The sequence below is a fragment of the Dipodomys spectabilis genome, unplaced genomic scaffold (assembly GCF_019054845.1).
Source record: "Dipodomys spectabilis isolate Male_0828 unplaced genomic scaffold, ASM1905484v1 ptg000003l, whole genome shotgun sequence".
Classification (NCBI taxonomy): Eukaryota; Metazoa; Chordata; class Mammalia; order Rodentia; family Heteromyidae; genus Dipodomys; species Dipodomys spectabilis.
In genome coordinates, this window is record NW_024870680.1 from 4,401,458 (window position 1) to 4,428,573 (window position 27,116).

The 27,116-nt window shown below is 38.9% G+C and overlaps 1 protein-coding gene and 1 long non-coding RNA gene across 13 annotated transcripts in view; one reads left to right on the forward strand and one right to left on the reverse strand.

Moving 5' to 3' along the window:
• The window catches only part of Sytl2 (synaptotagmin like 2), a 67,256-nt gene extending 49,040 nt beyond the window's left edge, over nucleotides 1–18,216 (forward strand). For 10 of the 12 annotated variants that reach the window (XM_042688443.1, XM_042688462.1, XM_042688435.1 and 7 more), the window contains 8 exons: nucleotides 2,979–3,098; nucleotides 4,613–4,782; nucleotides 6,147–6,249; nucleotides 8,606–8,776; nucleotides 11,666–11,744; nucleotides 14,929–15,028; nucleotides 16,250–16,455; nucleotides 17,149–18,216. In XM_042688443.1, coding sequence (XP_042544377.1) covers nucleotides 2,979–3,098; nucleotides 4,613–4,782; nucleotides 6,147–6,249; nucleotides 8,606–8,776; nucleotides 11,666–11,744; nucleotides 14,929–15,028; nucleotides 16,250–16,455; nucleotides 17,149–17,294 — 1,095 coding nt within the window. In that variant the 3' untranslated portion in view covers nucleotides 17,295–18,216. The remainder of the gene's footprint in view (nucleotides 1–2,978; nucleotides 3,099–4,612; nucleotides 4,783–6,146; nucleotides 6,250–8,605; nucleotides 8,777–11,665; nucleotides 11,745–14,928; nucleotides 15,029–16,249; nucleotides 16,456–17,148) is intronic. The other 2 variants (XM_042688498.1, XM_042688515.1) reach the window with 1 other exon arrangement.
• Nucleotides 18,217–20,610: 2,394 nt separating this feature from the next.
• On the reverse strand, nucleotides 20,611–26,830 carry LOC122116896. Its single transcript, XR_006149032.1, has 3 exons — nucleotides 26,752–26,830; nucleotides 23,166–23,231; nucleotides 20,611–20,680 (listed from the first exon to the last, which is right to left on the reverse strand). It is a non-coding gene; the product is annotated as an uncharacterized LOC122116896 (long non-coding RNA).
• Between the last annotated feature and the right edge of the window lie 286 nt (nucleotides 26,831–27,116).

Here is a 27,116-nt window from a genome sequence, read left to right on the forward strand (position 1 = left end):
CTAGATTTGGGAATGTGACTTTTGTTACAAAACAAGAAATCCAGGGAGAAATATGTTGGCAGGAATTAGCTACCCTTCTGTAGCTTGGAGCTGATTTGACTTAGTCTAGGCAATATGACTACCTTGAAAGCATTTGTTAAAAAATAATGGTGACACAGCAGATTTTACATTTATTCTTTTATTTCATCCTCCAATGATCCTGGAAGATTATTATACTCAAGTATCACAAGTAAAGAAACTGAGAACAAGGTTGGTGAAGTTGATCCAGAACTGGATCCCAGACCTGATTCTCATGCAGATCATCATACTACCTTATGACCATGACAAGTATATAGAGTCCCTTGTATATGGCAGGCACTTACACCTACTGCCTTAACAACATGACCAGTAAGTTCAGTACTTAGTATGTATATGTACCAGGCACTTACTACTCATTCCAATATCCAGATGTTCACAACTCGATTCTAGCTAGTGATTGAATGCTAAAAATAGAGTAATTCTTTCAAAAGGAACACTGTGGGATCTTAAACATGTGTGAGGACTGAATATGTGCAGATACAGCTCTCCTGAAGACCAGAATGGACAGAAAAGTATCCAGGATTGGAGAAGAAGACTATTTTCTGCCATTTTAAAAGAAGAGGAAAGACCCTCAGAGTCACTTTTCCAAAATCTAATAGCTACTAATAAGTAGATTTGGAATCTTTTTTTGTTGTTGTTGTTGGTGGTGGTGGTGGTGGTCCGTGGGGCTTGAAATCTAGGCTTGGGCGCTGTCCCTGTGCTCTAAAGCTCAAGGCTAGTGCTCTACCACTTGAGCCACAGTGCCACTTCCAGTTTTCTAGTGGTTTATTGGAGATAAGAGTCTCATGGACCTTCCTGGGCTGGCTTTGAACCGTGATCCTCAGACCTTAGTCTCCTGAGTAGCTAGGATTACAGGTGTGAGCCACCAGTGCCGGGCATTTGGAATCTTTTGACCCAAATATCTTTTGACCCAAATAAGGTCTCATGTTTTTTTTTGTTTTGTCAGTTGTGGGCCTGAACTCTGGGCCTGGGTGCTGTCCCTCAGCTCTTCAGCTCAAGGCTAGCACTTGAGCCTAGCACCACTTCCAGCTTTTTCTGTTTGTGTGATGCTGAGGAATCAAACCCAGGGCCTCATGCATGCAAGGCAAGCACTCTACCACTGAACCACCTTCCCAGCCACAGGTCTCATGTTTTTGTAGTCAGGTTGTTAGCCTAAGGTCTGAGGTCAGATTCCAAGTGAGCAAGTACTAACTTGCTATGTGATCAATCTTGGACAAATAATTGAGTCTCCCCGAGTCTGGTTACCTAGTCCCTAACCACCACATGCAGACATCAGTAGACTAACTTAGGAAAAATGCACAGCACAGTACCTGGCAAATAATGAGTATCCAGTATATGTGCGATTTTAGCTTTTACTCTGATTTTTCTTAGCAAGAATAGAAAGAAAATTCTGAGTGTTATATAAGTTACACACCCTTCTTCTCCAATCCTGGATACTTTTCTGTCCATTCTGGTCTTAAGAAGAGCTGTATCTGCACATATTCAGTCCTCACACACGTTTAAGATCCCACAGTGTTCCTTTTGAAAGAATTACTCAATTTTTAGAATTCAATCACTAGCTAGAATCAAGTTGTGAACATCTCTGAAGTTCCTGTGGCTTTTATACCATTGTAGACCCACTTTGGTCTGGATGAGGTGGAGGCGGGGTTGGTGGGTCATAGGAATGAACCATATACTAATTTGAGATCGAAACTATAGCAGTTTTTAAAATGTTCTCATTCAGTTTTAACTTGTTGAGTCATAGCCCTACCTAGAAGAATGTTCAAATTATTTGAAATTGTTTATTAGAGAGGCCAAAATTAAACTTGGTCAGTTTTTCAAAGTGTTTAGGGTTGGACTAGATATTAGAGGATGTAGGATTCACTGTCTTCTGAGACTTAACTTTATCCACATTGATTGAGTGCTAATTATATGAGAAAATAAAAAGATTGTTCCAGATCAACAAGACAGGATCCCATCCTTCCAGTAATTTACTCATGATCTGATACACTAGGTAGAATATCATATGTGCTATAATAGAGAATTATTCATGTGGGGAAAGAGTATGACAAAGACATTTAAAAGGTGTGGATGTTTTATAATCTTTGAGAAAGGAGTCTTTTCTTATCCATGTCAGTTATTAATTTTGTTTTTCTTTAACTCCCTTATTAATCTGCATTAGAATTGGCATCCATTATATTGATGAATAATTGCATGGTCTTGGAATATGTTGGCATGAACTAATGTCTCCATAACCCCAGGAGCCTCTGAAGTGCTCCATAAGCTCTGTAACTCCCGTAGGAGCTCATTCTGAATCTCTTTTTTTTGTTGTTGTTTTTTTTTAGGGGGGGTCCGGTCGTGGGGCCTGAACTATGGGCCTGGGCGCTGTCCCTCAGCTCTTCAGCTCAAGGCTAGCGCTCTACCACTTGAGTCACAGCGCCACTTCCGGCTTTTTTCTTTTTGCTTATGTGGTGCAGGGCCTCAGGCATGCAAGGCAAGCACTCTACCACTGAGCCACCTTCCCAGCCCTCATTCTGAATCTTTATGACTAAAGTTCTCCAGGCAATGTATGTATTAAAGAGTGACTGGAAAGCTCACAATGGTACTATTTCTTAGAGCACCCTGGGACTACCTTGTGGTACTGTTTCTTAGAGCACCCTGGGGCTACCTTGTAGGTGGAAAATCACTTTGCCATTTTGATCACTGTGCCCTGCCCTCTTCCTTAAGTGAGGCACAATGCAGATTATCAACTACAGCCTGCACCACTAACTCCCAGCCTGGGAATTAGCACTAGTATCCTGTGACCTTGAGAAATGTCATAAATTGGTAATTACCTAGATAATTGTCCTTGCCTAACCATAAATTCTGTCTTTGACTCATTCTGAATTTAAATACTGTTCATATTATATGATGTTTTGTAGAGTGATGACAGAGAAACAGACACAGCATCAGAAAGCAGTTACCAGCTCAGCAGACACAAGAAGAGCCCGGGCTCTTTAACCAATCTTAGCAGTTCCTCTGGCATGACGTCCTTGTCTTCTGTATGTAAACAAAAGCTCCCTGTTAATATCTCTCTGTTGTCCAAGCCTTGCTGTACCATATTCCTGCACATTGTGAAGTAGCCTGTTGTAGTTCTCAAACTTCACAGACATTTTCTCTAATTATTAACTAGCTGCTTAATAGCTAACTTTTTCTTTTTTTACCTCCTTTTCTTCCTCCTATTGCTTTTCCTTCTCTTCCTTCTCCACCTCCTTCTTCACCCCTTTTTTAGGATAGAGGGTTTTATATACATTATAACTTTTAAAAATTGAATGTAAGTACTTCAAAGATAAGCCTATCTTATCAATGGATTGAACAACTAATATTTTGTACAACAAATAGGGTGACTACTATAAAATTTACTCATATTGGCTATGATTTTTATACTATTTGCCATCAAATACCTGTTGAAAATTTAATACTGATTCACATATAAGAATAGGAGAGATGATTCTTTGCCTTCTAGAAGCATTCAAATTCCATTTAAAGGAAAGTTCCTAAATGTAGCTGTTCAAATTTGAAGAGAATTTGACTTTACATGAAACTATTCACATAAAGCAAGGTAGCTGGGTTTGTGTATGGTATGTGGGTGGAAATAAATATACTGATATATACTCATCTAAATATTTTGCTGATATACATACATGCTTTTGTATTTCACTAGACATACCAAATAAATGATGCCATGCTTAAATTCTTGCTAGCCTTGAATTTTTGAAGCTTAAAAAAATCTATTTAAATTGATTTTCTACTGACCCTCTAATGTATGCCTTTGAGAAGGCTTTAAACCCTCCTCATTAATCATCCATTTTCTACCCTTCTTGACCTCTAAAAGTGCATGGCTCACTAAGCATTTTCCTGGATTCAGTGGATGGGTAACATGGTAAAATTCCTTTTTAGTGCTGTGGAAATTTCAGCAATGTGCCACTGTGATTTGTGTGCCTGGACTTTCTCACATCTTTTTTCTTTAGCATTTTAAATACCATGAATGCCTAAAACTAGAACTCTGAATGCCACCTAGCATAAAAGCACCTCATTTTGAAATAAGCTGGCATCTAAATGACTATATTTCACTATTCATCTGTTTTTTTCTTTAGCAACTTTGAAAATTCCTAGTCCTATATATCATGTCAAGTTGTCTTTGTTTTTATGACATATTAAATCAACTGTTTTTGTATGCAGCCTAGAAAAATAGGTTAAGCCTGGTGCTGGTGGCTCACATCTGTAATCCTAGCTACTCAGAAAGCTAAGATCTGAGGATCGCAGTTCAAAGCCAGTCTGGGCTAGAAAATCCATGAGACTCTTATCTCCAGTTAACCACCAGAAAACCAAAGTGGTAGAGCACTGGCGTTGAGCTGAAGAGCTGAGGGACAGCACCCAGGCTGAGTTCAATCCCCACAACTGACCTTAAAAAAGAAAAGAAAAGAAAAAATAGGTTAAACAGGGGTTATGCTCATGATCCTTGCTCTGTGTTCACACATGAGACAGACAAACATTGTATTTCTGATGCCTCCAGGTGAGTGGCAGTGTGATGAGTATTTATAGTGGAGACTTTGGCAATCTGGAAGTGAAAGGACATGTCCAGTTTGCAGTGGACTATGTGGAGTCACTGAAGGAGCTGCACGTGTTTGTGGCCCAGTGCAAAGACTTAGCAGCAGCAGATGTGAAGAAACAGCGCTCAGACCCGTAAGTACACATCTGTCAAACCTAGATTTGAGAGGAAGTGAGATGTGTCCCAAGTAATGCAATGCCAGCCTTGAGCAAAAAATGCCAAGTGAGATTGTGAGGCCCTGATTTCAAGCCCCAGTATTGGCCAAAATTAATTATTTCATTGTTAGCTAATTAACAGTAAGTTTCTCAGGTTTAATTTATAGTCAGTTACTGGTGGCTGATACCTATAATCTGAAGATCACAGTTCAAAGCTAGCCCAGGCAGAAAAGAGACTCATCTCCAATTAATCAGTTAAAGCTAGAAGTAGAGGTATAGTTCAAGTGGTAGAGTTCTGGCCTTGAGCAAAAAAGCCAAGTAATAGAGCTGTCTTCAAGCTATAGTACCTACCCAAAATAATTGAGAATGAAGTAAAACAATCAAAAGAAGAGGCCATGTTCATTAAAGTTGGAGGGAAATGCTGTTTTATTTACTATATAAATTTGCATGTGAAACATTAAATTATAAAAAATATCAGAGAAATATGGAAGTGACCTTTGAAATCATCTTGTCCAGTTCTTTTATTTTACAGATAAGGAAACAATGACTAGAAACAAACAAGAATATCCATGAATTCAGAGAGCGAATGAAACCTTGAACCCCAGTCTCTTTTCAAACCTTTGCTAACATTAAGAATGTGTGATGCATATTCTACTATGTCCATTCGTGTGAAAACTGTTAAGACTTTAAGACTTTAAAATAAGGTGGTTTCCAAATTTAATTAAGTTCTACAGAAGAACTCTCAGGGAAAATTACCAATTCATCCTTGAAATCATAGTTTCAGTTTGTAAAGGTTCAGTGATTCTCTACTTATCCTTTTGCAGAAGCTTGATTCCTAAATATTTTACTTGGCTATCCTATCCTTCTTCCTGTTTTTTTTTTTATAGAAAAAACAATGAAGCTCAGCATTTATCTTTTTACATTGAGTATAACCCAACCAACATATACTAAGATTTTTTTTTCAGAAAGCAGTAACAAAAACATTTAAAAAGAAAAACCCCAAAGCAATTCTACAGCATCCAAACCTTTCTTGAATAAGAAATTAACCCATAGAATTAACCATTGTTACAGGTCAGACTTCTTCATTCTACACATTTATTAGAAATGAATTCAGGAAATTTCCCTTTGAAATCTTCGGAACAGTATATTAAACAACTTATTTTACCAAAATCCATTTAAACATTCGGAGATCAAAGGTGTTGGCAGGAACATTCCTTTCTTACTATTTTCCTCAATCTCATGAAGTAATTATTCCTACTGTCAGTTTTTACGTATTAGAAAAGTCGAGGCAGAGACATTACTTTCATCTTCTCTGACCATATCTATTTATGTTTTCTTCATAGATACGTGAAGACCTACTTGTTACCAGACAAAGGCAAAATGGGCAAGAGGAAAACACTCGTCGTGAAGAAAACCTTGAATCCTGTGTATAACGAGATACTTCGGGTATCTATACTCTTTCCATAGGAAAATACTAAGTAGTGACTTGTGCATTCAGTAACCATGCCTTCTTAGGTAGCATCTGTACAAATAGAGTGAGTAACCGAGAGAAAGCAAGCTTTTTGTAAGAAATAATATACTTAGAAGTGGAGGTGTGGTTGAAGTGTAAAGTACCAGCCTTAAGCAAAAAAAGCAAGGGAGAGTGTGAGGCTCTGAGTTCAGGCTCTAGGACCAGCACCAAAAAGAAAAGAAAAGAAAAATAATATATTATGAGTATTAAGTACATCATCCCATGCATTCACCACCCATAAAACCTACCAAATGGTTATTATTACTTACATCTCACTGATGAGACAATGAAACTTGGAGGAATAATTAACTTGTTCAAGGATACACAGAAAATAAAGTTAAGCTGTGCAACCAGAATAAGCTTCTACTATACAATTTTGGTCATATTGTTCACTGCTTAATATTATCTAGGATTCTATTCTCTTAGCTTTCATAACCTGCATAATAACTCCTTCACAGCCTGAAGAGTTCCAGCTTCTGCTTTCCTCTTTCAAAATCTTTGTTCTCTTTACTCTGTGTTATTTGTATTTGGGGCCAAATGCATTTATTTTTTCCAATGGCTGTCACTTTCTGCTCCTTCAGACTGGAATATTCTTCTCTACATTTCTCCCCTAACTTCCTTCCATGCAACCATTAATGCCTCTCTGAGCTGTTGTTTTGTTTTGTTTTGTTTTGTCCGTCATGGGGGTTGAACTCTGGGCCTGGGAGCTGCCCCTCAGCTCTTCAGCTCAAGGAGAGCACCCTGCCACTTGAGCCACAGCGCCACTTCCAGTTATTTTCCTGCCCGGTCTGGCTTTGAACTGTGATCCTCAGATCTTAGCCTCCTGAGTAGCTAAGATTACAGGCGTGAGCCACTGGTGCCTGGCTTCTTTGAGCTGTTTTTAATCCCTAAGCTCCCTGCCAGCTCTGCTTCTATAACCTTGCTTTATAATAGGCTGTTAACACTCAGTACTTAACTGGTTTAATTGTCTACCTCAACAGTAAGATTTTTCATTCCTTGAGGACAGATGCTGACACTGTTTTGTGTGTAGGCTCTGTCCCTTTGGGAATAAAACATATCTCCATCTCAAATATGAGAAATGAGGATAATGATCATTTTTGATCTGCAGCAGGGAAAAAGTAATAATTTCCTTTAGTAATTATGGATGTTAAACCACTTCACAAAGATAAAGAGATTAACACCCTAAATGCTTCATAAATATTGACTGGTGGTACAGTGTCTAGGGTAGGTCCCCAGAAATGTTTATTGGAAAGACAGATGTTTGGAAAGTCTACCTGGCTCATATACCACACTTTTTTCTCCCTGGGCTTTCTTTGTCCCGACTAACAGACCATTTAAAAATGAAAATATAGCAAGTGTTATTCACTCCCTCTTTTCTGAAGACTCATGTTTTTTATTATCCTCTGGACAAGGAGGAAGCCATAGTTCAGTGAATTAATTATCAGTTATTCATGTTGATTGGCCACCTGTGGATTTTCTCTAGCAAGTTTTTAATTGCTACTTCAAGATAACCCAGTTCCTTAGCTTCTACTGGGTCAACTACTTAAGCTAACTTGAATAGCAGATTCAGAGAAAGGCAGATCTGCTACAACCAAAATGGATGTTCAAGTAGTACATCATAAAATTAAATGGAGATTATTTTAGATTAAAAGTACTATTACTCCTTCTATGTTTATATACAATCAAGGTTTAACTACACTGGAGGTAAAAAATTATTAGGTGCCAGATTTCTGTTGGCCATAGGAAGCTGGGAAAGAAAATTACCTTTTCTGAAAAATTCTTAAGAATCCTGTGGGATAATGTGAGAGAGTTGTGTATGGGGAGGGCATAGATTGTATCAGAACTCTGTACTTTCTGCTCCATTTTGCTATAAACTCAAAGCTCTATTTTTTAAGTCTAAAAAGAAGTACCTTGTCATCACATAGAAAGCAGAATCATATTAAATGTGATTTGTATTTTTAACTTGTATTTGGTTTATGATATATATAATCTAAAAACATCCTGCAAAAGCTGAATAATTGGCTTTTGTTTTTAGAAAGCTATTACCAGCTATGATATTTGAGCTATGGTTGCTTATTCCAGAGGGGGAAGAGCTTCAGCATTTGTGAAAGATGGATTTGAGCTCTTTGAAATAACATACTCAGAATTAGATGACTTTGCAATATTTTTGAGACTTGAAACCTTACAGATGAGAAAATCTGATGTGCACTGATGTCTTTTGTCTTCATCCCTGTGTCATAACTTTGGCATGAAATAATGTAATTCATTTAAATTTTCTTCTTTGCACTGCAGTATAAAATTGAAAAGCAAATCTTAAAGACACAAAAGCTGAACCTGTCTGTTTGGCATCGGGATACGTTTAAACGCAATAGTTTCCTGGGGGAGGTAGAACTTGATTTGGAAGCCTGGGACTGGGACAACAAACAGAACACACAATTGCGGTGGTACCCTCTGAAGCGGAAGGTAGGTCAGAGTTGCTTACTTGGGTGGATACTTGTATGTACAGGGAAAAGCTTAGTTGTATTTAACTCACATTACTGATGTGTGGTGTGGGATCATTTTAAACTAGAGTTGAATTTACTTAACTTGTATACTCAGTGAAGATAAAACAAGAATGAAAAAGATTATAAGGAGAATGTTGAACTCATTTAACACAACTGTGTGTGACTTCATTCTTCAGGAAGGTCATTTAAGAAATGCAGTCCTTTGAAATTTGAGACATACTTTTAGCCTAGCATATGGTCACATTTTGATAAATGATCCATGTGCCACTTGAAAAAGAATATTCCATGGTGGTTTGATATAATGTTCTCAGTAAGTCAATTATACTTGCTAAAATCTTTTCTATCCCTATCAGTTTTATGTCTGTGATCACTGTGAATTACTAAGAGAGAGATGGTGTTGGATTTGTTTTTTTGTTCTTTTGGGTTTTGTCTTTTTGTTCTTTCCCTGCTGAGGGTTGAACCCATGGTCTTATAGGTAGTGCTCTACTACTGAGGTACATCCTCCCAAGCCTGTTTTCTTTTTTTTTTTTTTAATTTATTTTGAGGTTGTGTTATTAAGTATACACATACACATTTAGAATTATTTTGTCATGGATTGACTATTGTTTTAAAATACTTCTTTTTATCTCTAGTAATAATAATAATTACTGGTTTAAGATCTACTTTGTCCTTTAAGGTGTAGTGACTCAAGCCTGTAATCCTAAGTAAATGGGAGTCAGAGATGTGGGTATTGTGGTTCAAGGCCAGCCTGGCAAAGAAAGGCTTGTCAGACTCCATCATAACCAATGGCTGGATGCAGTGATGTGTGTACCTCTCATCTCAGGCTACTGGGGAAGCACAATGGCCCAGTGTGATTGCGCATGTCTGTTGTCCTAGAGACATGGGAAAGGATCAAAGTCTAGACTGACCAAGCCATAAATTGAGACGTTATCTCGACGAATGAATCCCCCTACATGGGAAGACATACTTGTAGAATGTCTCAAGTGGTATTCAGAATGCCTTGCAAAGGCAAGGCCCTGAGTTAAAATCTTAGTACTGACAAAAAAAATCTATTTTGTCTGTGTTAATATAACTCTGTTAGCTTCCATTTAGTTAGTAGTTTGTTTCTACACTTTGGCTTTCCACCTTTTGAATTCTTATAATTAATATATGCTTTCCCTTTTTTAGAAGCTTTGCCTTCAGACTTTGATAGCTTTAAATCTTTCTTTCTTAAAAAAATTATTACTTTCAGTGTGAGGGTTGATGTAGTCCAAACTAGTTCAGAAGTGATAAATATAATCAATATATACCGTTATTTAGTATATCTACATCACACACACAAAAACCAAAACAGTTCCCAAATGTGTCAAAATCACTTGAAGCCTTTGTCAGGCCCATGGAACTCAAATTCCTCAGATGTGCATTGTATCTCACTGTTAACTATTCCCGTTACACTTCAGATTCATACCCATATTTTAGAACTAAGGTGCTAATAAGTAGCCAGAATTTGAAAGTAAAATCACCTCCCTCACACGTAAATATAACATCTTTCTTACAAATAATAAGCAACATGCCTTTTATGTCTTGTCCATCACTCCTCCCTCCCTTCCTTCCTCCCTCCCCTTCTTTCCTTCCTCCTTCCCTTTCTCTCTCCTTCTCTCCTTCCTTCTTTCCTTTCCTCCCTCCCACCTCTCCTCCCTCCTTCTCTTCTTTCCTCCTTCCCTCCCTCCCTTCCTCTTTCCCTCCTTCCTTCCTTCCTTTCTCCCTCCCTCCTTCCCTCCCTGCTCCCCTCTCCCTCCTCCCTCCCTCCCTGCTTCCCCTCTCCCTCCTTCCTCCTTCCCACCTGCCTGCCTTCCTTCCTTCTTTCCTTCCTTCTTTCCTTCCTTCCCTCCCTCCTTCCTTCCTTCCTTCCTTCCTTCCTTGCTCCCTCCCTCCCTCCCTCCCTCCCTCCCTCCCTCCCTCTCTCCCTCCCTTCCTTCCTTTTGGTAGTATTGGGATTTGGACTTAGGGCCCTATACTTTTTAGGCAAGTATGCTACCATTTGTGCTACCATTTGAGTAATGTCCTAACCATTTTTGCTGTAGTTTTTTTTAATTTAATTTTATTGTAAAGATACTATACAGAGGGGTTACAGGTTTTTGTTTTGGGTTTTTTTTCACATAGGCTCTCACATTTTTCCCCTTGGGTAGCCTCAGGCTGTGATCCTCTACTTATGTTTCTTGTGTCGCAGGGATTTGCATAGCTAGAATGTCTAGTACCACACCTGGTTTACTTGTTGAGATGAGATCTCAATAACTTTTTGTCTCAGCTGGCTAATCCTCTCAATCTTCAACTTCTGAATATCTGATAGTACATGCATGACATACTATGTCAAGCTGGTCTTTGTTATTCTGACAGACTCCTTTGCATTTGATCTGTAATTATTGTGTTAATACAACTGTGAAAATATCGGCTCCCCCTTACCCACATACACATTCCCATACCATCTACTATACTCTTTTACAGAAAAGGAATGAAAATAAAATATTTTATTTGTTGATCAAAAACTTAATGTGTGTGTTTTAATAAAAATAAAAGCTCCTCAGGCTACCTCTGCCATCTTCAAACAATCCATTATTTTTTGAGCATCCCTGAGTCTGAAAGACCATGCAAGGCTTTCTGGGTTCCCTGAAAGGTTTTCTAAGATGCACGATGTTTTTCTAGTCATGGAGACAACAGTCTAGCTCTAATGTGCAAAGACATTTTCATTCAGGGCACTGAAATGATACCTAGTCCCAGAAATGAGGCAGATATGGTCCTGTAATGTAGCACCCACAAACAGGATGTAAAATCTGTGTCCTTCACCTGCTGATTGTCCTTCATTCCTCAGACAGCGCCAGTTGCCCTTGAAGCAGAAAACAGAGGTGAAATGAAGCTAGCTCTCCAGTATGTTCCAGAGCCAACCCCTGGTAAGAAATGATTTTCTATTCTCTATCTTTCTCCTCTCCAAAGATTCTATCAGGTTCCTGATATATTTTCACACATGAAGCTCTAGACAGATTTAGTAAGTTAATAATACTTTGTCAGACCAAATGAGTCAATTATAGTTGTAAACTAGAAAATTCTTGTTTTTTTTTTATGAAAAAAAACATATAATATTAAATTTCCCAACTTAACCATTTTAAGTGCACAGCTCAGTCATGATGAATATATTTACATTGTTGCATAGTGTCCTCCAGAACTTTCTCTTACCTCATTAAATAGTGGGCTGTTCCCATTAAACAACAACTCCCCTTTGCCTTTACCCCAAACCTTTTAACCACCATTCTACTCTCTGATTCTATGAGAAAATTATCATTTTTTTTCAGTCCTGGTTTTGACTTTACTCTCCTTCTGCAAAGTATGTATCTGTGCCATGTAGCTGGCCTTTCCCGTGTTCAGAATGTGGCCCTTATGACAGTGCTGATGTAAGAATGGAGCTGGGGTGGTTGTTTTTTTTCACAGATGGGAATTAGGATTCAAGGAAAGTCCTAAGAAATTAGAACTTCATTTGTACTCCATTCTTAGAGTCTTATTAGGAAGTGAAGCTTTAGTATCAAGATTGCTAATTACATCCTTGACATTGGGGCCTCATGTGTTCAGCCCAGCTATAGAGCAAAACACCAGGCCTCATCTCTACTCTCAGGCATTCTTCTTACCCACCTGTGGGACTGCTATCGCTGAAATTAGGGGTTGCAAACTCAAGTATTTAAGTAACCAGACACAGAGGTTAGCTCTATGAAGGAAGTAATAGATGATAAGGAAGTAGCTGAACTAAGATAAAAAAAAATAATAGTTAAGTATTTAAAAGAAATAGAGGTCAAAGAAAGCATATCTTGAGGCCAAATTACATCTAGACCATCATCTTGTGATTTCTGGATCTTCTTTATCCTAATTTCTTTCTTTTTTCTTTTTTTCTTTCTTTTTTTTTTTTTTTTTTTGGTCATGGGGCTTGAACTCTGGGCCTGAGCACTGTCCCTCAGCTCTTCAGCTCAAGGCTAGCACTCTACCACTTGAGCCACAGTGCCACTTCCAGCTTTTTTTGCTGAGGAATCCATGGCATTATGCATGCAAGGCAAGCACTCTACTACTGAGCCATCTTCCCAGCCCTTTGGATCTTCTTTAAAGGGGGAGTCTTTTGCACATAATTTGTATTCTATCACTTAAGGTTACCATGCATAGAAATGCCGGCTCTGTTTCTCACTTTCCCCACTATCACTTGGTCATGGGAGCTAGAGAATAGTGTATTGTGATGACTCCACCTTGGCTGTGTTCTTACTTATATAGTTCTTCCTTCCTACAATGGCTTCCTCCTTCCCCCTCTTGTCCATGTCTTAGCTGAACTCCCCTCTCATCCATAAGACTAACTTAGACATCACCTACCATACCATCTTCTAGAGCATACAGTAATACCTTGGATTTCATGCTATGTATTTATAGATTTTGTTTGAATTTCTCATGTCTAACTATAAACACTTCCAAAGGGCATAGATCATTTCATTTCTTATCATTATTTTTTGTCCCAGTATCGGAGATTAAACTCAGGGCCTTATAGTTTTGCTTGGCTTTTTCTCTCTCGTGGCTCACACTTGAATTATGCCTCCAATCCAGCTTTTCTGATGGTTAAGTGGAGAAAGAGTCTCTTGCTAGCTTCAAACCATGATCTTCATGTCTTAGTATAGCTAGGATTACAGGTGTAAGCCACCAGCACCAAACTCTCGTACTCCTTGTATATTTAATGACATTCCTAGCATAGATGTTAGCACATCATAATTGTTCACTAAATCCTGTTTGGTTAAATAATAGAAGTCTTCGTTCTATGTGTACCCAGCCTAGACAGCAACTTCAGACCACATCAGCTTCTTAGTAAGTCTCTATTCACAATATTAAATATCATATGTATATGCAATATCCCTATAAAATATGTAAACACTATTGATGCCAGTAGCTTATGCCTGTAATCCTAGCTACTCAGGAAACTGAGATCTGGAAGGATTGTGGTTCGAAGCCAGTCTGAGCAGGATATTCCGTGAGATTCTTTATTTCCAATTAAATGCCAAAAAGCCACAAGGGGAGCTGTGGCTTAAGTGGTTGAGCAAAAATAGCTCCTCAGGTACCGTGCCCAGGCCCTGAGTTCTAGACTTAGGACTGACACAAAAAATGTATGTATGTCTGTATGCATATGAAAACACTATTGTTAATAAAAATGGCAGTACTTTAGCCAGTATCTACGTTGATTACTTTACACTTAAATATGTTTAAAATACCTTCCACTAGCACTGACTTATATTAGGATTAATGCTTGAAAAACTAACATTTTATTCAGATGTTTTGAATTAACTATGAGTGGATAATTCACATCCCTCAGATCTGATCTTGTTGAACCAAGAAAAAAAAACCCTCAAAAGAACAATGGAATACTCAGAAGCAATATGAATTTTTCATTGTATTTATTTATTTATGAATGAGTGCTGGAGCTTGAACTCAGGGCCTGGGGTACTGTCCCTTACCTTTTTTGTTCAGGGCTAGTACTCTACACTTGAGCTATAGCATTACTTCTGGCTTTTGATGGTTTATTGGAGATTAGAGTCTCATGGAGTTTTTTGCCTGGGCTGTCTTCAAACTGCAATCTTCAGATCTCAGCCTCCTGATTAGCTAGGATGACAGGCATAAATCACCAATGCCCAGTTTATAAATTATTTTTATAAAGCTATCTTGAGCTCATTACAGCTAGACTGTGAATGATATAGTTAAAAACAAATAGGAGCTGGGTGCTGGTGGCTCACACTATCATCCTAGCTACTTATAGTAGGCTGAGATCCCAAGGATTGTGGTTTGAAGCCATTCTGGGTAGAAAAATCTGAGACTCTGTCTCCAAATAACCAAAAGAAAGTCAGGCTGAAGATGTGGGTCAAGTGGTAGAGTACCATCTAAACAAGTATGAGGCTCTGAGTTCAAACTCTAGTACCTCAAAAGATAAAAGAGTAAAGTTTAATCAATTTAATACTGTCATGTACTAACTAGCAACACTGTGATATATTTAAGATGACAACCTGGGATGCAAGATTATTAAAAGAGAAATAGAAGTAAACATTTTCTCTCATTCTGTTATAGGTAAAAAGCTTCATAGCACTGGAGAAGTCCACATCTGGGTAAAGGAGTGCCTTGAGCTGCCACTGCTAAGAGGAAGCCATCTAAATTCATTTGTTAGATGGTAACAGCATTAATGACTCAGCCCTCTTCAGTTCTACTTTAGCCTTAGCCTTTGCTCATTATGTTCAGTTCTCTATATCAGGGATATTGAAACTCATCATTTGTAGTTTAATAATGAAGATACCAAGTAGAGGAATCTGTAATAACAACTCCCAAGGCTACATTTACCATTTTTTTTTTTCTGTGTGGGTACTGGGGCTTGAACTCAGGGCCTGGATGCTATCCATGAGCTATTTTGCTCAAGGCAGTGTTCTACCACTTGAGCCACAGCTCCATTTCTGACTTTTGGCCATTAATTGGAGATAACAGTTTCATGGACTTAACTGCCTGGGCTGGCTTAGATCTCAGCCTCCTGTGTAGCTAAGATTATAGCATGAGCCACCAGTGCCTGGCAGCATTATTTATTTTTGAAATTGTAAAGCTAGAGAAGGATGTACAAATGAAAGTAGAGGCCTCAAACTCAAACACACTACATTGATAGGTGAGGGAAAGAGTATTAAGAGTTGATCAAATTTTGAAAGATAAGATGGCACACTCCTTGGCTCCTTTGTAGAACAGGGACTTTTTGTGGAACAGAATTCTTTTCCTTTGTTCCACACATTGTGGTCCATTTGTACCAGTCTATAGATACTTAGAAAATTATTCAATAAATAGACCTCTACTAATAGTTAAAGCTTAAGATAGCTTGCTTAGGTTTCTAAATGGCAACCTTTTTCCTATTATAAACATGGAAAGGAACTACTATCTTAGCCACTAGTTTAGATGATAGGTATTTATAACATTTTTCGATGCTATAAATATTATAACACTAATTCCTTAGGTTATCATAGGTAATCAGGAATACACTGTGATTTTAACTTTTAAAGAGACCATCAGGCAATTGCTACCATATAGAATCAGTTACTAAATGCAGACTTTGGACTTTGTGTTGTGCATGTGTTAAATAATTGCCATATCAACCTTCTGAAGTCAGTGTCATCCATTCTCCTCTGTAGGTGAGGAGGCAGAGGTTGAGCAACTGTCCCTGGCAAGCTTAGCTTATAAGTGGCAGAGGAAGATCCAAAGCAAGTCTGTCTTCTTCCCTGCCTTCCCCCAAACCACCACCAGCACTATTCTCTCCACACTTCCTTCCTTCCTTTCCAATGCTGTAGTATACTGAAAATATGCATGTTCACTATTATACCATCTCAAAACGTTGCCACAATCATGTCTCTTTTTATAGTACCATCCTTCCTGATACCAGTAGGAAAAGTCGTCAGAAGACAAGAGCTGTAGGGAAAACCACCAACCCTGTCTTCAACCATACCATGGTCTATGATGGGTTCAGGCCTGAAGATTTGAAGGAAGCCTGTGTTGAACTCACTGTCTGGGACCATTACAAATTAACAAACCAGTTTTTGGGAGGTCTCCGGATTGGCTTTGGAACAGGTAACATTTGATCCATGTTTCTTCTCCAAGAGCCAAATTCCCCTGGGATAAGGAGAGATTTCTGGTTGCCTTGCCTTGTCCTAGTGATAACAGATAGCCAGTAGGTATAATGAATAGATTAGTGAATGAATGCTATTCTGTGTTCCAAGGACTCTGGATATGAGAATTAACAGTATGTAGTGACTGTCCTTATAGCGCTTAAGTTATTGTTGGTGAGGAAAGGAGATATACCTATATTACCATCCTCTACACACACCAAAATAAAAGAAAATATTTATGGTTCTTCAAAGGTAAAGATATACTTTGGATAACTATAATAATTAACATCTATAGAGCATTGTAGTTAATTGTATTAAATGTTTTATTTACGTTGTTTAATTCTGCACAACAGATATGATACTTTCTAATATTATTCCCCAAAGAACTGATATTCCAGGAAGTTGAATTAACAGAGCTACTAAGTGACAGAGCCAGGATATGAAAATGAATCCTCTAGGCACCAGAGTCTTATCCACTTCCTGAGGGACAGCTAATGTTACTTCGATCCTAGTACAGAATCCTCCCAACATCTCTCTGTCCCTGACAAATTGTCAGCAGCCATAATAGTTGCATGAAAAGAAATCATTGCTCTGGGAATTATGAGAATGATCTTGGTAATGGGATCCCTCAGATGATCTTTTTTTTTTTTTTAAGGAAAAAGCTATGGCACAGAAGTAGATTGGATGGATTCTACTTCTGAGGAAGTTGCTCTCTGGGAGAAGATGGTAAATTCCCCCAACTCTTGGATTGAAGCAACATTGCCCCTCAGAATGCTTTTAATTGCCAAGATTTCCAAATAAGCCCAGAGCCCACAAGCTGCTCCACTGAAAAGGACTACATGGGTGGAAGCTGACCTTGGATGTCTCTGACAGATTCTTGCTTCCTATCTGCTGCCACTAAGAAATACTACACACTTCAGTAAAGTCAGTCTGCATGTGTTTCTTTGACTACAAAAGCCCAAGGAACTTAAATAATGAAAAGACCTGTGACTTATTTGTGATTCAGGCATTAAAAAGATTTGACCAAGCTAGGAATACTGAATTATTGTTGTTGCTTAAAGAAAAACCTAATTATTAAACCCAAATTATTAAATTTGGAGATGTTTTAACCAGTAAAATGTTCCAGTTTGCCAGCATGTGCTTCATATCACAATCTTGAATTACAATGAAGGCCTCTGACTCAATTAGATTCTTGCAGAATTTACCAAATTAGTAGTTGTAGAAAAAAGCAACAGAAACACAGTCCTGGGTTAGTGGCAGAGAAGGAGAACTTCAGTGATGTCAGCAAACCACACAAATAACTGTTTACTCTGTAATTACTAATAAATACTGAAGTCTACGTTAGAACAAGACTGGACTGACTGCAGACTTCTGTCTTAAGAGAACTTGCACTTTTCCTCCGTCTCAAATGTACTTTGGTGCCACCCACTGGCTATAAATGGAATTCAATTCTTGGCTTATTTTGGTTTACTTCTCTTTTTAAAAAGTAAGTCTTCAGCCTGCATTTTGCAATAAAGTATGTTAAATACAAAATGGGACTATCTTACATATATATGATTGCTTTTCTCATAAGTTTATTATATGAAGAAGCATAAAAGTTGCCACATCTAAACTTCACAAAGTTTTAATTAAAATAAAAACCATTTAATTTTACTGTACTTTCTGTGGATACATAATTTCATAAAGTATTTTGTAAAACTCTTAGAATAAATTATCATCTTACTTAAATAATATTGGCAAGTTAGCCTGACTTCGTATTTTACTTTATTTATTGATTGAATTTGTGTGTGTGTGTGTGTGTGTGTGTGTGTGTGTGTGTGTGTGTCTGTGTGTGTGTGTGTGTGTGTGTGTGTGTGTGTGTGTGTAGGTGTGTGTGTGTGGTACTGAGGTTTGGATACACATTTTGGAGCTTATTGGCAGGCACTCTGCCATTTTAGCCATACCACACCTCCAGCTTTTTTTCTTTTCTTTTCTGTTTTGCTTTCTATTTATTTTTCAGTTAAGAGTCTAGTGATTTTTCCTGGGGCCAACCTCGGTCTTTAACTCCACTCTATACTTCTCAGTAGTTGTGATTAGAGATGTTTGCCACCACACCTAGCTTCTTGGTTGAGATGAAGAGAGGCCCCACTAAAATTTTGCTTGGCTGGCTTTGAACTGCAATACCTCCTGGGTAGTTGGGATTACAGACATGAGCCACCACACTCAGTCCTGCGGTCTTATTTTAGATAAAATATTTTACATTAGGAATGCTAAAAATCTAAATTCTCTAGCAAGGCTAATAAATTCTCTTGAGCTAATGCTTATCCAGAGTCTTTTTTTTTTTTCCTTGTGACACTAAGATTTGAACTCAGATCCTTATGCTTGCTAGGCAGGCCTTTTATCACTTGAGCCCTTCCTCCAGATCTTTTTGTGTTGATTATTTGGCTATTTCTCAGATATAGTCTTGCTTTAGGTCCAAGCAAGCCTATCCTGTGATCTTCCTATTTGTATTTCCTCAGATTGCTAGGATAATGTGTGTACCACTGCACTCAGCTAGTAGATGAGGTGGATTCTTGCTAATGTGTTTGTGTGTGTGTGTGAGAGAGAGAGAGAGAAAGAGAGAGAGTCTGTCTGTCCATCTGTCCATCCATCTGTAGGAACTGGCCTCCAACTGTAATCCTGCGATCTCTGCCTCCCAAGTAGCTAGGATTATAGACTTTGAATGTTTGAGCTCTGTTTTCTTCAGAGGTGTTACTGTAACTTTTGGTGTCACCTCCCTGAGTGAGAAGTTTTGGCTACATTGTTACAAGAAGAATTTTTATTTTAAAAGTTGTTGGCAGTCTGGTGCTGGTGGCTCACACCTGTAATCCTAGCTATTCAGGAGGCTGAGATCTAAGGAATGGGGTTTGAAGCCAGCCAGGCAGGAAAGTCTATGAGAATATTATCTCTAACCAGCAAAAAATCCAGAAATGGGGTTGTGGCTCAAGTAGCCTTGAGCAAAAAATGTGATTGGACAGTGCTAGTATCAAACAACATACACACACATACATACATGTTGTTGATAAACAGGAATGTATTAAAATTTATTACATTTAATTTTTTTCTTAAAGCTTGATATTCTTTTTTTTTTGGTCAGTCATGGGACTTGAACTCTGGGTCTGGGAGCTGTCCCTAAGCTCTTCTTCAGCTCAAGGCAAGTGCTCTATCACTTGAACCATAGTGCCGCCTCCAGTTTTCTGGTGGTTAATTGGAGATAAGAGTCTCAAAGACTTTCCTGCCTGGGCTGGCTTTAAACCATGAACCTCAGATCTCAGCCTCTTGAGTAGCTAGGATTATAGGCGTGAGCCACTCGTCCCCAGCAATAGTTATTCTTAAAAAGTTTTCTGTAGTGACTCCTGGGGATATTTTTAATACATGAAATGTTACTCCCACCTAGTTTGCTTTGTAAAATATCACTGATTTAATATAGGTTTAGGGAAGCACAGAGTCTTATAGCAAATATCCAATAAATGTCATTTAAAGTAACTACTAGAGTGCTTGCTTTTTTTCTCAATAGATAGTAGAGCCTTGGATCCATTTGTTAGTAGATCAACTAACCTCTCCATTGTCTCCCTAAGTACTCAATGGGAGTATTGGCTCTACTCTCTGACCTTGGGTAAAGGAAAGATGAGTCTGGCCTCTGTGGTTACCTTGGGATATAGAAGCAGTAGAGTAGACCCTGTTCTGGCCTGTGCCACATTACAATGATTCCTCTTCAGCTTTTTTTTTTGCGGGGGGGAAGAGGGAGTCTGGTCGTAGGGCCTGAACTCTGGGCCTGGGCGCTGTCCCTCAGCTCTTCAGCTCAAGGCTAGCGCTCTACCACTTGAACCACAGCGCCACTTCCGGCTTTTCTCTTTTTGCTTATGTGGTGCTGAGGAATGGAACCCAGGTCCTCATGCATGCAAGGCAAGCGCTCTACCACTGAGCCACCTTCCCAGTCCTCCTCTTCAGCTTTTTTACCAATTTATTCACTTCCAAGAAACCAGCCAGCTCTGGAGCACTAACAAAATTGGTTCTAGTCCCTCCCCTCTCCCCTGCCTACAGCCAACACTGCGTGTTTCCTCCCATCCTGATTTCTCACCTTCGAGAGACTCTAGTCCTTTGGGCATCTATGCACAGTGCTTTCTAACTGCCTCATGAAGGCCAAGGGAATCACACAACATTGTCTTCTGGAAAAGAAAATACAAATCATAAAGTTAATTGCACCTGTAAGTAGAAAGCTTGTGCAAACAACCTGAACTCTTTAGAGAATTTAGATTAATGACCTAAAAAGGCCAGTGTAACTTTTAGGCAAAGACCTTGCTGAAACTTAAGACGTTATTAAACCAGATGCCTTTTCTTTTCCTGTGTGTGTGTGTGTCTGTGTGTGTGTGTCTGTGTGTGTGTGTCTGTGTCTGTGTGTCTGTGTTAGTCCTGGGGCTTGAACTCAGGGTCTGATTTTTTTTTTTTTTTTTTTTTTGCTCAAGTCTAGTGCTTTACCACTTGAGCCACAGCTCCATTTCTAATTTTTTGGAAGTTCATTGGAGATCTGAGTCTCACAACATCCTGCCCAGGCTGTCTTTGAACCAAATTCCTCAAATCTCAATCTCCTGAGTAGCTAGGATTACAAGTATGAGCCACCAGGGCCTAGCTGGAAGTGTTTTTTTGTTTGTTTTGTTTTTTTGTTTTAAGTTCATATTTTAAGGATTTTTTTTTCAGGGCCTTGCAATACCTAGACTGGAATGATAATACTTTTTAGGCTTTATAATTTCAGATGTTTTGTTTTCAGAAATGGAACAAAGAATATGTCCTCTAGCGCCAACCCCCCTCCTGCCAATAAAAGGGCCAGTGGGGCAGAAACTGGTTAGCCTAGATTACTTTGGAGACTTGCAAACTGGAACCAGGAATCTAGCTACTGTCTCCCTTCTCCTCTTGGAATGGAGAACAATACTCCACGCAACTCCAGCAGCTCAGCCTCCCAGCCAGAGCCCTTCTCTTGCCTATATTCTGCTTGAGAAATCCCTGGGGGAAGCTGGACCGGCTTGTTTGTCCTCCATGTCTCTTGGACTGTCTCTTGGAGCATCCACTGTGGCCAAACTTGGGTAGAGTCTGATCTCATAATTGAGATGAGTCTAATATATGGCTGTGGAGAAATAGTTCATAGAAGAATACGGTTGTGTAATGACCAGACAGTGGAGAAATCCTTCGTGCAATTCACGTGTCTGTCTCAAGTGAAAAAAAAAATCACTCAAAATTCCATTACTTTTTAAAAATTGAAGTGATATTTTCTAAGTTATCCTTAAGGAGTGCAAATGTTTGCGCTTGACAAATAGCCTTCAGTAAATAGGTTTGCTATCATTTCCTTTACTCCATCTTATGGTCTTCAGCTGTCCTTCCCGCTAATCATACCCATTCGTCAATGGGTGGCACCTGGCACAGCACAGAGACTGTATCAAGTATCCTGGCTTGTAACTCCTTGGCTTCAGTTTGAATGGCTGTGACCTCCATTCTTTTTCAAGCATGCATATGCCATGAACCTGATGGGAACTATTCTACACCTAAATTAAATTCTAAATCTAAAAGTAAATTCAAGGGCTGGGAATGTGGCTCAAGTGGTAGAGTGCTAGCCTTGAGCAAAAGAAGCTCAGAGACAGCGCCCATGCCCTGAGTTCAAGCCCCAGGACTGGCAAAATAATAAGAATGATGGAGAAGGAGAAGAAGAAGGAGGAGGAGGAGGAGGAGGAGAAGAGGAGGAGGAGGAGGAGAAGAAGAGGAGGAGGAGGAAGAAGAAGAAGAAGGGGGAGAGGGAGAGGAGAGGGAGGAAGGGGAGTGAGAGAAGGGGGAGGGGGAGGAGAAGAAGGGGGAAGGGGAGGAGGAGGAGGTAGGGGGAAGGAGAAACAAAAGTATGTCTGGGAATGTGGTTTAGTGGTACACTGCTTGCCTAAGCATGCATAAAGCCCTCCCTGGGTTCGATTCCTCAGAAAAAGCCAGAAGTGGGGCTGTGTCTCAAGTGGTAGAGTGCTAGCCTTGCGCAAACAGAATCTCAGGGACAGTGCCCAGGCCCTGAGTTCAAGCCCCAAGGCTGAATTCTGAATACTCCACTCTAACCAAAATCCTTTATGCTTTTAGTTTGCCTTTTATTATTCTATGAGAGCTATTTTTTAAATCTGTTGAAGATACTTCTTTTTTTTTTTTTTTTTTGGATCCGGTCGTGGGGCCTGAACTCTGGGCCTGGGCGCTGTCCCTCAGCTCTTCAGCTCAAGGCTAGCGCTCTACCACTTGAGCCATAGCGCCACTTCCGGCTTTTTTCTTTTTGCTTATGTGGTGCTGAGGAATCAAACCCAGGGCCTCATGCATGCAAAGCAAGCGCTCTACCACTGAGCCACCTTCCCAGCCCGACACTACTTTTTAAAATCCCTGTCAGTCATCTCCCATTATTATTTCCCTTTCCAGCCAATGACTTTCTTACTAACAACCTCAATATTCATTTGCCCCCATTTCTTTCCACTAAATACTACCCCCAAGCACTATCACAGACCATAGCCATACATAAACCCAGCAGAAGCATTCAACTCCTTACATCTTTGTATGAAGAAAATCATGCATCATCCTGACTGCAAAAGATAAGAAAATTGACAAGGAAATAGAATCCTGATGGCTTAACATCTGCAATACCTTTTTGAAGTGCTATCTAGTTTCTGTTATTCTCATTTTGATTCTCTGGGTCCTTCAGTGTTCTTCCTGTGAGACAAAATAAATAATAATAATAAATATCCTATTTGCCTAGACAAGTTGAATTGTTTTTTAATCAAAATAATATTGATTAATACTCCCCTTTCCATCTCAGTTGATGGAGGAGCCTCAACATTCACCACTTGGTAGGCAGAGCATTGGCCTAGTTTTATGACTTGGACCTCTAAGAAGGGAATATATGGATCACTTTCAAGATCAAAGAGCAGCGGGTGGGGGAGGGATGGCTGAGCAAAGAAGAGGGAAAAGTGATTATTACACTCTAAGTTCTGAGAAAAACAACAATTTTTATATTGTTCATGGGTTCCTAGAACCATATGTTGCAAATGCTTAGTGAATGATTAATGAATTTTTTAAGTTCTTTGCCTTGATAATAAATCTTTGGACTTGATATTACTTAAACAAATTCTGATTTTAAGAAATACAAATTTGGGGAAAGAGGAAAAAAGATAAAGAGAAATACATTTTGTAAACTCATTTAATTCCATCACACAACCATATTAACAGACCTAATTTTCAATACATGCTAAATTAGAAGACTATTCTAACTTTCTGATCACTTCCTGGATCTTACAAGTTCTAATTCAGCATATGAAACTTGAGATTGAAGGAAAAGGGGAAAAGGAACTTAAAAATCACAGCAAATTTATGTTTTAAAAGTCATTGGAGCTCACTTTTTTTAAAATATATTTTTATTGTGAAAATACTGTGCAGAGGGGTTACAATTACAAGGGTAAGATAATGAGCACATTTCTTATCAAGCATTGTAGCCTCTGCTTTGTTTCCCCTTCCCATCCCTTCGTATCCTTCTCCCCTCCACCGTCCCCCCTCCCCCACCAAAGTTGTAAAGTTCATTTTTCGACATAACGACTTGTACATCTCATTGTTGCAATGGGTCCTCCTGTATCCCTGTTTTAACTATTTGTTTTTTCCCTTCCCCTCCACATATACCAACATCATATATAGTGAAAGCAGGGGTTGTACCATGGGGGAGGGACATACAAGGCAACAAAGACATAATCTTATAAATATGTTAGAAACAATTGCATGAAAGATCTCTCTCTCTCTCTCTCTCTCTCTCTCCTCTCTCTCTCTCTCTCTCTCTCTCTCTCTCTCTCTCTCTCTCGTCAGTCATAGGGCTTGAGCTCTAGGCCTGGGAGCTGCCCCTGAACAATTCAGTTCAAGTGGAGCTCACTTTTACAAAAGTTTACAAAAGTTTACAAAAGTTGCCAGTTTTCAACCTTATGTTCTTTGTGTAGGCAAAAAATTAGGAAACAAAGCCCTCATATTTTAGACTTAAGGAGAAACTACAACTCTTCTTTCTGATGTTTGTTCCCAATTAGATCTGAAGCAGTTAAAAATCTATTCCATATCTATGATGACACACAGTATTTTTTTTCATCAACATGACTGGAGATAATACATCTGATCTCCACAAATAATGACTGCAGGAATAGTCAACATTTTTGTCTATGTTTAAGTTTCACAATGTCAAATTTATTCTGAATTTTGGGTTTTATATCTTGTTTTTATTTATTGTTCCAATGTGAATATTTTCTGTGCTATTAAATATTACCTATAAATATTATAATGTTCAATGACTTCATAATTTTCAGTTGTATGAATATATCATTTTTATTTTATTTCCTTTTTTTGGACTTTTAAATTTCAAGCTTTTTGTTTTCATGTTTATTTCCATCCTCCCTCTCTCCCTTTTCTCTTTCTTCCTTTTTGTTTTATTGTTTGTTTTAATTTTTGTTTTATTGTTACTTTGTTTTACTGTTACTTACTGAGAAAGGGTCTAACATTAAGATTCAGACTAGCTTTAAATTTGCTGTGTAACTCAGGCTGACTTTGAACTCAAAATCCTTTTGCCTCTGTCTCCCAAATGCTGTGATTACAGGCTTGCACGGCACTCCTAGCTTTTTAATGCTTACAAATCGTACTTCAATGAAGAGATTTGCATGAAATATTTCCTTTTAGATTACTTCTCAAGCAAGGATTTCCTCTGAAGGGTAATTAATAGTTCAAAGGACATAAAATGTTTTTAAGTTTTTAATATATACTATTAACTTTTGCCAACAGCACAGAAGAGTGCCTCTTTCTCTGTACTCTTGCCAATCCTGGGTAGTAATGCAATAAAAGGAATTTTAAATTAATTTGATAAATGAAATGATCATTTAATTTGAAACTAGTAGATTACTGTTGGGGTTCAATTCATAGGCATTTCTATTCCCTTGTTTGTAAATGTAATTACTCCTTTCTCATTTAGCATGTTAATGTTTTAATATGTATATATGATACTATTTGTCTAACATGTTTATAATTTTTTTAATTTTTAATTTTTTTTCTTGTTGGTCGTGGGGCTTGAACTCTGGGTCTGGGCGTTGTCCCTCAGCTCTTCAGCTCAAGGCTAGCACTGTACCACTTGAGCTACAGCACCATTTCCGGCTTTTTCTGCTTATGTGGTGCTGAGGAACTGAATCCAGGGCCTCATGCATGCAAGGCAAGCACTCTACCACTGAGTCACCTTCCCAGCCCTCAAATTGATTTTTATTTCATACATACTTGTCTGAGTCTTTCTAATGTGCCAGGCACTGGTCTCATCTCCAAAAATGAAACAAATGGGCATAGTCCTTGCCCAATCGTGATCTTACAACCTATGTGATGCTGGCAAGCAGTGATTACAGAAAAGCTTTCCTATCCCCACTACAAATAACAAATAGGCAACAGTGGATGCAATTAAAGAGGTGAGTGGACAATTCTAGATATAGGACCACAAAAAGCCTTCACAGACGAAATAATTGTTTAACAATAAAAAGCTGAGTAAATTGTCCACGGCAGGGTGACAAGTCCAAGGTTTCCAGGAAGAGCAACACCCACAGACAGGGCCAGAGGCTGGGTTGGTAGGGCAGCTTTGCAGGTGGATTTGCTAGGAAGCAAAAGGCCAGGCAAGCCCAGGAGAAGAGGCTGCAAAGACTTGAGAGAAGACAATTTTAAAAATCATACATGCCATAGATTTTCAATTAAGTCCTTTTCTTTTACTTATATAATGCTTCAGCTTAAGAAAGTCTTTTCTAGCCTAGTTTTGATGCCTCCCTTCATTTTATGTTTCATTCTTTATAATTTTATTTCACTTAACATTTAACCAATTCATCTGGAATTGAACTTGATATAAGCGTCTTGAATTTTTTTCTGTTTTAATGTTGTTCACATTTATAATGTGCATTCAAAAAACCAACAACTTATTTTGCTAATGGGTAAAAACAGGAATGCAGACTATTTTCTACAATATCTGTTCCCAAATAAGGACAACGCCAGGGGAAATTTCATTACGTTTGCTGCTTTAATATTTAAATATGAAAAGTGAGCCAGGTCAAATCCTAGGAGGGCAGCCTGCCAGACAATTTTAGGCTGTATTCATCGATTGCAAAATTTTGCGGAACCGTGTTCTTACAGACCCTAATCTTTTTGTGACAACTAAAGAGAGGAGGAGGAGGTCAACACAAACCTGACTTGTCTTCTCTCCCTAGAAATCTTCCTCCTCCCACTGTGCCAGAGTGAAGTTGAGTGAGGTTGGCCATGTAGAGGCTGGACCTTGACCCTGAACTGAGGGCTGTGATTGGTTAGAAAAGCAAGAAAACCCAGATCTTATTGGCTCCGGACCTCTGCGCTCCCCCGCCCTACCTCCCCGCCCCACCCATCCATCTGTGGTGTTGCTCCACAGCATTCTGAAGGACAGCCCACCAATGACAAGGCTCCTTGCTGGGAAATCTTGCAGTTGGCCAGTGCCAAGCGTCCGTAGCAACGCCCTGCGGGCTTTGGAAACCTGAGGGGAAAGGGCTGACTGTAATCTGGTGTGCGCGGAGGAAGAGT